At 24.5% G+C, this 12254-nt stretch overlaps 1 protein-coding gene across 1 annotated transcript in view; it reads right to left on the bottom strand.

Moving 5' to 3' along the window:
• The window catches only part of LOC126907594 (cytoplasmic polyadenylation element-binding protein 2), a 60446-nt gene that overhangs the window by 37521 nt on the left and 10671 nt on the right, over window positions 1-12254 (bottom strand). The window contains exon 3 of the mRNA XM_050688983.1: window positions 2348-2462. Within this exon, the coding sequence (XP_050544940.1) occupies window positions 2348-2462 (115 nt within the window). The remainder of the gene's footprint in view (window positions 1-2347; window positions 2463-12254) is intronic.

Here is a 12254-nt window from a genome sequence, read left to right as displayed (position 1 = left end):
CCTTTTTACTCAATTTTTAATTTAACACTAGCAACTCTTATCTGCAATTAAAAATTCTTTGTGCTACAGCTAGTTTTTTTACTTTTTTTGTCCTTATTGTTACGCAATGATTCTTATGTATTGTGAAGTCTAGGGATCTCGTTTAATTTTCTTTACAATTATTCTAGCGTGATTTTATGGAGAACATTATTCAATTGACTAGCATTGTATAAAAACACTGAACTGAACACAAACAGAGCATAATTTGAGAATAGAATAGGCTAAAAAAAATTGAATTTAAAAACTTTTTGTTAAACGAGAAGCAAAAAGGAAATGTTATTTATTACTGCCATAAATAATATTTTAAATAAGGTTGGTTTACACCCAAATTAGAACATCACGAATAAGACAATATTTATGTTGTTCGAGTATTTACAACGTTTAAAATTTCAACACATGTGTCAGAATAGTCATGTGATTACTTTGATAATTTATGAGAGTTTATCATTGATGACAAAGGTAATATTATATGTTCATATGTTATTATACATGTTATGTATGTTTTATATAAAAAAAAAATTGTCCAAATGTTTTTTTACTTTGAATTTAAAATAAATTATTGATACTAAATACTTGAATTTATTAAAGGTTATTATCTACTAATTAAAATATTTGGAATAATGTTTTTTCGAAAAAATGAAAGTAAATGTAAAAAAATAAATTATTTTTACCTACTTAAAATAAAAAAAAAAGTGCTATTGCTTTACATCAGAAGTGTAGCCAAGGTTTCATGATAAGAAGAGCCATAGTAAAAAAATAAATAAAATTTCATATTTTGGAATTTTTTGTTGCTTATTACTTTATTTTAGAGTTGAATATTGCTATCAAGGGGGGGGGGACTAGCTACTCAACTGCTGCCTTACATGTAATACTCAATCAATGGAAGAGTTTAATATCCAAATTAGTCCTCATAATAATATTTGCGATATTTATAGGGGTTTAACAGCATTTTACATCTTAATGTAATTAATACCTAATTNTGAATATTGCTATCAAGGGGGGGGGGGACTAGCTACTCAACTGCTGCCTTACATGTAATACTCAATCAATGGAAGAGTTTAATATCCAAATTAGTCCCCATAATAATATTTGCGATATTTATAGGGGTTTAACAGCATTTTACATCTTAATGTAATTAATACCTAATTCAATTGTAATTACGTTATTTTGTAAAAGATAAATAAATAACTGCGACTATATTACTTCGGATTAATTCATCACTCGTGACTGATGTCTTCCAAGATGGAAAAAAATACTGACAGTTTAGACAAAACAACCTAATGTCACAAAAAATGCCGTTTCGGGTAAACATTAGAGGCTATGTTCTAGTAGTAGACAATTATTTTTCTAATTTTATTTTTAAGAAATATTTTTATCTTGGTTCACAACATTTTTCATGATAAATCGGTACAATCTAGGGCGTAAACGACTAATAATAATCAGATTTGGTTGGTAATAACGTTAACCAGAAAGTGTAAGTCTCGTGGGACACCATCAACATGGATGATCTGGCGGTGACACGAAACAACAGTAATGCAATTGACAACATTAGTTTCGCGTTAAAAAAATAAACTAAAAATATCATAGCAAGTTTATCACATAAATAACACATCAAGTAATTTTGCTAAAAATAAAATATAAATAATTACACTTGCATTCCAATGGTTTAGATTAAAAATATAGTTGCAAATTACTTTTTATCAATACAAAAATTTTGCTTTTTTCATAAGTCTAATTAAATTACTATTTCCCTAGTTAAACTGGAAACATTCTTCAATTATTTACAAATATGTTTTACTTAAATATTCACTAATTTGTGGTTTTCATACAGTTTAACAAAACGTCAGCTAAATTCAAATTTTACGAAAACCCTTTAAAACAAAATTTAATTTACTTAAAATGTAAAAGACAAACGCCAACACATATTTGATATTTACTTTAATAGGGTTTCAACGATAATGTTAGATAATTTACGAATTTCTGGTAACAAATATTCGTTGTTATACTTTTAAAGAGAAATATACATATCTTAAAAAAATAAAATTTAATTAGCGCCTTATTATCGATTTTAGTTAAAACCCGTAGCATTGATTTTAAAATTCATAAAATAAAACATTGATTATAAGGTTACACATCTTACCGCAAATAAGTCATTTGATTGATACTTGTAGTAAATAATTGTTTAAGATCGTGAAAACATTTTTTTTACTATCATTTGTTATGCATTTTTTTCATTAAATATTTTTAATGTAAAATTTTTAATTACAAACAATAACCTTGTTAAGATAAATTAATGGGGAAAACTTACCTTTAGGGTGTTCTGTGTTATCCGCACCAGATCGCATTATATCATTTAAATAATGTTCTAAATTTCGCATATTGTCTAAAGGACCAGTGCCATTTCCACTAGTCAAGTTTCGTTCCTGAAAAAAAAAACATTAGTTCTTAGCACATAGAGTAATTTATATAAAATAAAACAAATTATTTATACAAATTTAATGATCTGAGAAAAATATACGCGTTATTAATTAATATTTTTTAAAGACACACATAAAACACAATATTATATTCAGCCAATCTAAGATAATGTATGGTAATATCAATTAAATATTATAATTATAAATTACAGATAATTTGTTGTTTTTACGACATCACTCACAGTATATGAATACAAATTGTTATTGTTTTTTTGTTAGAAATTTTTATTTCATAAAAGTTGTGTATCATTGCGGTCTGTTAATTAAATTTGAATTTCGGTCTCAGCTGAAAAGTTTGTGGTCCGATGCCAAGAATAAACTTCCACAATGTTATTATTATATCAGTGTACAGAAATTTTGATACAGAAAAGCCTGTACAAAGTTTTTCAACTAAGTACTAAATCTATGTTTTTTGCCTCAGTTTCTAGAAGGATTCGTTTCCATTTAGAAAGTTAAAAACCATTACATTTAATTGGCAAGTATCCGACTAATTGAATTTTGGACGATTTCACTCTAATTATTTAGTTATTAGTAGAACCCTGAATCAAGGCATATCAAAATTATTTTAATTACAACAATTTTTTACCCGTTGTGCGTTGCTGTGATTTCAGAAGATAGAAAATTCAACATGCATTGTGTATTTTTTATTGAAACATGATTATTATCATCGGGAAAATATTTTTAAGTGTCGTTTTAATTATATTTTTTAAATCTAGTATATTGTGCATTTGAGTATTACACAACGCACTGTCAACTATCATTGAACACATGTACTATGCGAGAAACATTCGTGGGAGTGTACTTCCCAGTTTCATAGCAATTTGATGAATAGTGCAAAGGACAAACAAACAGATATCATCAGATTCACAGATTCGTTTATTTTTATATAAATATAACAAAAGATTTCAATGAAACATTTCACGAACATTAAATATAACATTTTATTAATATCAGTTGCAGGATTGTTTTTACAAAAGTAAAATATTAGAGGAACTCGAGACGAATAAAAACAATTTAGTTTATAATGTAGTTCATTGATTTGAAAACATTGTCATTTATATTTTACTACTTGTAATGATGTTTCAAAATTTTGTAGCGTCTTGGAATATTAAATAAAATCACTGGTGCTAAAAGACAACCGAAATAAGACACCTTATTCTTATTTCAATTTTACAGTATTTATTCACTTTACTTAGCTTAATCCAATATAATACAATTCGTATATACATAAACTATTTTATAAAATATGAAATCTACAAAAATGATTCTTTAAATTATGAAAGTCTCTCAACTAATTCAAAATTTGTTAATAATAGTTAACTTATATATTAAATACAATGTTAATTGAAAGTTATCATTGTTAAGAAATACATATGCCATTTGAGAATATATATTCAATAGCAAAATATTTTCTTATTCCAAACTTTTAAAAATTCACAAAAAGTAACTAATATCTGTAAATCCTATAAAGAAAATACGTTTCTGAGTAATTAATATAACTTCATATAGATCAGTAATTATCTAGTCCATTTTTTATTGAAATGAACAAAACTAAATAATTTTTTCAATTTTCTTTATCTTCAAAACACTTCTATAGAATACAACTTTCAGAATACAATAATTTTTGAATTGATAAAGCTCAAGTGAATTATTATTATTATTTTTTTAATATATAGCTGCAATCGTATTATTAAGTACAATAGCAAACAATTTGATTATAAATAAAAATTTATGCGGTACAAATTAATCTTATTTTGTAATTTATAATGCTCAAATAGGACACAATAATTGTATAGCAACGATTATAACGCACATCTGACATTATTACTCAACCAATCAGAGTATTAAACGAGATATCAAATCGGGAATATTAATTTGAATACAAATTTTATATCATAAAATATACAACAACATTTATAACTCTAATACACTGACGAATATACAAATGCTATATACTCTTAAAGTCTGACCTAAATTTAATGATACTCGAATAGAATTAACATAATAAATATGAATCGTAATATAAAATCATTACAATACATTTACACTGAATCTGTTTCATGGTAGATTAATGTTGACAAGAGGAAGTTTAATTAATTAATAATAGACTCTAGTAATATAACAGAATGAGAGAGAATATTCAATAATATTAAATATAATGTTTACATTCAATAAGAAAATACAGTTATAAACCGTTGGATTAAGCAAAATAATAGTAATACTTTTATAATTTTTTTTTTTTTTTTTTTTAAAATACGTGTTTTCGCGTATTAATATAACTAAATTAATATTAATATATTTGAAAAAAATTATTCTTATATTGTTTTTAATTTAACTCATTATTGGCATATAGTTGACGAAATCTAAATTGATCATTAATGCTAAAAATATCAATATTATTAATAAAATATCTTGAATTTTTTCAGATACCTTAAAAAACAACGTTTTGTTGACATGTATCACTTTAGAAACGCGATAGATGTTCCTTTTTTTTTTGTAAAAGGAGTCAATCTTGTTCCTGGTATTAAAGTCTCAACCCCTCTAAACATTGTTCAGAAGACTATAAACACGTACTATGTGCGAATGCAGTTAAATGACGACGTTTTTGGTGGTATCCAAGAGAGATTTAAAGTTTCAAATACTGCCAACAAATGTCCAGGCGAGCAGTGTAGTGTTTGTAGGGAATTGGGAACTTTGCCAATGTATTACAAAACATTTTTTAATCTGTGGTTACGCTGGCGACGACATCGTTTAAAAACGAATTAAACTGGACGTGTTTACTATATTTGATAAATTATAACTTATCAACTAAGATATATCAATCATAATTATTATTGATTTTTCTGTTTAAACGTTATCTTTAATTATAAAGTCTCCATTTAACATTTAGTTTACGCAATGGAAATAAAGATACACGTGGGTCATAAGTAAATGAAATTTAATTGTCGAAATGATCAAATCGCCTGCACATGGCACGTGATGATATTGCTTTTTGAAAATCAGTGGACCAAATAATGGACATTATTCATTAGAGTGGAATAACCATATTATAAATGTGTATCCTTCTTAAAAAGAACAAGCAATAAAAAATAAAGTTACTAGATACGTTGAAAAATGATACATCGCTGTAACTGGGCTTGTAATTTAAAAGCAATAAAAAGGAAATAATTCGTTTGTTTATTATAAAGAATTTCTTGAGGAATATTATTGAAATTCTATACTTTACTTTATTTTGGTACAAAAAAGGACACATAAAATTAAACTTTATAAATAATGAAAGATCCAATCGCATTTATTATAAAATAAGAAAATTAAAATATTGTGAAATTTAAAAAAATAAATCTATATTTATTAATTTTCTTAAAAACTTTAAATCTATATTATAGAATGTTTTTTGATATTTGGCGCTTCATTTAAATTCTTTTTTTGCGGACTTACTTGACTTTATTTTAGTATTTTTGCCGTGAAATTTTTCCATTATGAGTTTTTTTTTATAATTTATTTTGAGTAATAGTGTAGAGCAGGACTATCTATTACAGGGAAAAGTAGTTGCTACAATTGAGATATTTTAATTTTAAATGAGACTGTATAGTGTCTCAGACTAAATTAATAACGCTATAACTTTTGATACAATTATCATTTTGTTAAAAATTAAAAAAGAATAATTGTTGTTTTCTTAGACTACATTTAAAGCATATTTTTAATTGTTTACCACTTATAAGAAAATCGTATTATTTTTCCAAAATTTTAAAATAGACTTTTTTAAATCCTTTTATTACAAAAAATCTTAAAGAGTCGATAACAATTTTAGGAAAAGTACTCATTGAGTTACAAGAATATTAATACATAGATCGTATATAAAACATGGGCGGAGTATACATTCACCAGTAAAAGCTGCACCCAACTTTACTATAATACTAACACTATGTATTAAAAATGCTATTAACACTATAATGAGTAATTGTCCTAAATTTGAATATCCATCAATTTTTTTTTTTTGTAAGAAAAGAGCTAAAAAATGACTTTATTATTCAATTTTATTATATATCATAAATAATCTAAAAAATCGCTTTAAACGTAGTCTAAAGCAATAATTATTAAAAAAAAATGTTCAACAAAATGATAATTGCATTAGAGTTATAAATGTAATATATTTCATTTTGATTGGAAAATTACAGAACCCTAGGGACATAATTTATAAAACTGTTACAATTGTAATATTTTTAAATAAAAATTATTTTTACATTTCATTTATAAAATTAGAAAAAACTATACTGTAACAACATATCCTATGGTAGAGTTGGTTGTTACATTTTATTAGCTCTAGAAATTTAATTTTTAATATGAATTAATTGAATAACTCATACTTTTATAAAAGCTTATAATTTATAAATTAAAACGAATTCATAAAAATTTAGGTAAGTATAGGGGTAAAGTTCATACAAATGAAAATATATAGACTGTAACAACTAGACTCACTCTTTCCCAATACATAAATATTTATAAAATCAAAAATCATATCAATATATAAAGAAATATGTTTGTCATGAAAATCGTACCTTTTATGATAAGACTATGAATTTTTAATACATTAGAGTAATTAAAGTGTACTATTAAAAATTTTATTAGTTGTAAACTAAGGATTTTCATAAAGAAAAACATTTTTTAGCGTATATTTTATTAAGTCGTTTTTAGCTTAATAAGTTATGCCTCAAAAATAATTTGATTAATTTTCTATGTTCAATACCTAAAATCGGTTAATTGTTCTTTGTTTATTAATAGGGTAACAAATTCATCATACAACAATTATATAAACGGTCATTATGAACATTTTGGTTGCAATACATATTCACATGATGCTTTTACCGGGCCATGTATATATTACCTAGGCCTGGGCCGCTACCGTTTCTAACGCCGTCAACGTTGCAATGAATAAATCAATACGGCAACACGCACCGCAGTACCGACGGTTGCATAGCTGGCCCCGTTACATTATATAACATCAATAGCGCCTGTGCTGCACATATTATCTCTTTAGTCTTAGTACAATCACAGTTTTTTATAAAGCTAATATATGGGTAATTATTAATAACGCCATGATTGAAATTTAAGTCTTGCATAAATAGAACATAAAAAATATCTTTACTAAGCATTGAGGTATTACATAAGTAATATGGGATACATAAATGAGATTGATAGTAGGTATAAGTTTGGTATAGATAAGCAAAATAAAAATCAAAAATAACTTAAAAATCAAAACAAGTTAGGTAATTAAAAATAAAATTGACTGCAATATTTTAATACTAAAATTAAGAACTAATGATAACCACTTCTTTTAAATAAATATCTCTTAACTTCTTATTTAAACATTTTTTGAGTAATTAAATTAATTTAAAATTTTTTATTTCAATAATTAAAACACGATTGTAGATTATTTATCCAACTTGATTTTATATTATTTCTACAATAAAAATGCCTTATCAACGGTTTTTCTTTATTTTTTTTTACTAAAATAAACCTCAACATTTTTGAATCCTTAACATAAAAGTTAAAAACGTTCATTTAGATCATACCACTTTGAATATATTCTGCCTTTTTGCTACCCCACGCACGTCCGAAGCACGATTTCGAAAATTATTGTTTGAAGGACATCTACCATCAATTACCCTAAAGGGTTCTTTTCTATATTTTAGTTATTTAAGAAGAGCATCTCCTAAAAATTCTTGAAATGTATTTAATCTTTATGAAATATTTAACTGGCGATCTTATAGTAAAATATTTTACTTGGTTTGATTACATTATACATTGTGTACTTTTATCATTGTCTGAAAAAAATGTTGTGTCTATTGTATGACATAATTTTTAGAGTAATCTACTAAAAACCATAAATAATGAATCTGTCAACGTGTCAGGGAATGGCCTAAATCGACAGTTTCATTTAGCCAGTTGATTATTTTGTGGAGGGGATTTACCCTCGAAACGTTACTATGACAACAGCATAAGAGATGCAGAGACGAATCCATTTGGTAACCGCAAAAGTATACTTAGGTGCTCCGTTAAATATTTTAAACGCATACCGTAATAATTATGGATCATCATAATACATGATTGATTTAACACAAAAAATTAATTACACATTTTTTTACAAATAAAATATTTCACAATAGTTAACAGATAAAATATTTTACTTCCATTAAGATCAGACAAAATTGTGTAAAAATTATTAAGAACTTACATTAAAAATAATGCTATTTCGATGATCTATAGCCATTTAACAACAGTTCAAACATAAAATACGTCAAGAACAAATAAAAACGCTTTATTTTTAAGTTTAGAAAACAAAAATTTAATCATAGTCAAAAATAACAATTTTTCATTATGAAATACCTACTACTATATGGAACGATTTAATTAATCGAACTATTTGAGCTAATAATTGAATAGAAAATAAAAGTTTTAATTGAAAAAGACATTATAACAATTGCTATAAATGTGTACAAAAATTATTTACTTAATGTCCAAGTAACGTGTTTAAAAATAATTACAAAAATTCCAATTCATCTCATATTTACTAATTTTAAAATAGTAAATTATTTAATAATACCTTTACATTATACTTATGGATTATACTCAACGTGACAGAGATACCAACGTTATGGGTAACAATTCATTTGTAGTCCGGATGAAATTGATTGTCATGATAAAATGAGTATAAGGATACTTGTATGGTGAATAGAGGAAAAGGGCCGGAAACCCTAATAGGTACTCTATGGTCACAGACAATATTCTGCTCATTTAGTTGGATTCACAGATAGGAGTGAAATGTAAAAACATTACAATGTAAACACCAAAATTAAGATGGCTTATTAAAAATATAATATAGCCGTAGTTATGACGAAAAATTAAATATGACTTTACACAACCTATATTATCACATATTGTCTCTAGAAGATAGACAATATACACATCCATTATAAAGAACATAAATTATAAATGCTATGTATTTTGATCTTATTTATTATAAAATTAATGATTAAAATACTTTAGAGTAAAAAAAATAGCGTAGAAATTATAAATAAATACTTAAAAGTAGCAATACAGTACTAATAATTTTCATACACAGATTAAATTTGTTAAGTATATCAAACGGCTAATTATGACAATAACTGTTATGTATTATAGTTTCATACAATACTAAACATTACAAATATAATATGATTTTATTTATTTTTATCCGATTATATATTTTAAAATGTATAGATAATAAATATAATGGAATAATAATGAAACCTATACATTACGGAAGAATTTGCATATTTAACTGACAATAATTATTATACGATAAAAATTGATCACATGTAGCCAATTATATTTGAGATTCTTAGCTGATAAAAATTAATGCTGATATTAATACTCAACTGAATTGATTAGAAAGGTAGATTAGTGATAATCACTTTTGTTTTATACTCTGTTATGGACTTCAGAACCACGACAAAAATTTAAATTTACTCGTACCAACAAAATTCGTAGGTTCAAGATTTTTAGTTTATTTTTTATCGATTTTACATAAAAATGTCATCAATCAGAATAGCTTAACTGAATATAAGATTTAAGAATCAGTTTGCCCCTTTTTTCTATTTATGTTGAAATCTATGTAATAATTTAAAAAATAATAAGATAACATTCGCAAATGTATGTAATAAACCAGATACCTGTACACGGATGGTATCAGCTGGCAACAGGAACGTGACAAAACAAAAACGCTCAAACTGAAAACGTTTAATTAAAATGTTTTTTCGACTTTCGGGATTAAAGTTCTAACGTTTGAGGCTTAAAACATTCCAGGATTACGTGACCTAGTACATTTAATTTAAAATTACTAAGCGCATGGTGTAAAGTATATACAAAACATTTCATTCAATACTATCATATGATTAAATGTTTAATTAGGACACAAAACTAACGAAATTCAAGGATAACATTTGGAATTTTTATTTTCAATAATTCTAAAATTGATGATAAGTACAGAAAATTTTTCATGCTACATTAATAATACATTGTAAAAAACATTAAATAAAATATGTATAAAAACAAATAAAAAATGCATAAATTATCTATAGACAAATTCTTTTTATTCAGAGAGACTATTATAAAGATGATTAATCTAATTATTTAGATATACTTCAGCAACAACAAAACATACAAAACTAAATAGTTTTCAAAAAACATACACTGCAAAATTATGTAGTTTGCACACTATATTATTCATAATAATTTAAAAAAAAATTTTGGATATTCAATACCAAATTTCAAAGTAGTACATTTTTTTGAGCATAACATAAACTGATTATTTAATAATTACAAAATTATTTTATTGTGAAAAATGCAGCAATGATTGTTAATATACAAATAAAAATAAATTATATAATAGATTATTTATTTTAGTTATTGAATATTATTAAAAAATTACTTATCAGAATTAAATGTGTAAATTGATAGTATAATGTTGTTTTAAAGACAATATCCTATCTACAATAACCTATCATTGCATTAAATGTGTAATAAAAAACACATTCTTTACTTCCCAAAGTATTAATTTTGAGTAAACTTCATCTTTGTCGAAAATAGCACTTCAGTAATCATGAAAAATAATAATCATGAATTTTTACATAAATTATTCATACACAACCTGTCAAGATTTGAAAAAGTATATGATGGGCGTTTCTTTAGTAAAAATTATGTTGGTAAATCGTTACAATATGTTCAATATTGCATATAGTTTATTATGCATTTGCACGTTCTATAAATGCTTCTATTTTTTTATATGTATAAAAAATGCACATAAAAATATGTATTAAGCCTTCAAATTTAAAATTTACACTGTTTTTTAATTTATACATTGTACACGATGTTTGCATTATAATTCTTATTATTATTAAATGTAATATATTTATGCTATAAAAAATCCTCGTAACTTGTCTAAATTTAACATATTATTGCATTGACAGTTGATTAAATAAATATTTTATTAATTTAGGTCTTGCACTTCAATGATCTTTTTTTAATTAATTCAGTAATATAAGACTCGTGGTGATATTTTCCATTAGTAATAATTTAAAACAGTAATAACGTTTATTTGTTATTTTTTTAATAAGTACTTTTAAAAATATGCTTAAAATATATAGTATCCAATTAATTTTGTGATATTATTTCCCAGAGAAAAACCTCGATCTATATAATAAATTCATTGTTCAATTTGATAAATATATCATTACTATTGAATCAATGATATATTTATCAATATGATATTTTTTTTTCTTGTCTTGAACAATAATTATTTATAAGAATAGTTATTTTGTTCGTATTAATAAAACATTATCATAAACCCTTGATAAAATTTCTCTTTCAATTTTGATTGAGGTTTTTCTTTGGGTGTATATAATCATATATTTGCAACAAAAGTCAAAAAGGAATACTTCTGAATAAAATATTTATTATTTTTAAGGTGAAATACTTTTATATATGAGATGCCAATATTCATTTTCATATAAAAAAAATGTGTAACGAACAAACAGATGTCATAATTTACGCCTTCTTACTTATAAAGTAACTTAGTAGTTAATATATAAAATTTTTTTAATTTTGGAAATTTTTTCAAACACTCGAATTTTTATGATTTTTAAAATCCCAAGATACCAAATACACTTATTAATACCAACATTGAAACTAAATATAAAA

Source organism: Daktulosphaira vitifoliae, unplaced genomic scaffold (genome assembly GCF_025091365.1).
Source record: "Daktulosphaira vitifoliae isolate Bord-2020 unplaced genomic scaffold, ASM2509136v1 Scaffold_5, whole genome shotgun sequence".
NCBI lineage: Eukaryota > Metazoa > Arthropoda > Insecta > Hemiptera > Phylloxeridae > Daktulosphaira > Daktulosphaira vitifoliae.
This window is presented reverse-complemented; position numbering and strand designations above follow the sequence as displayed.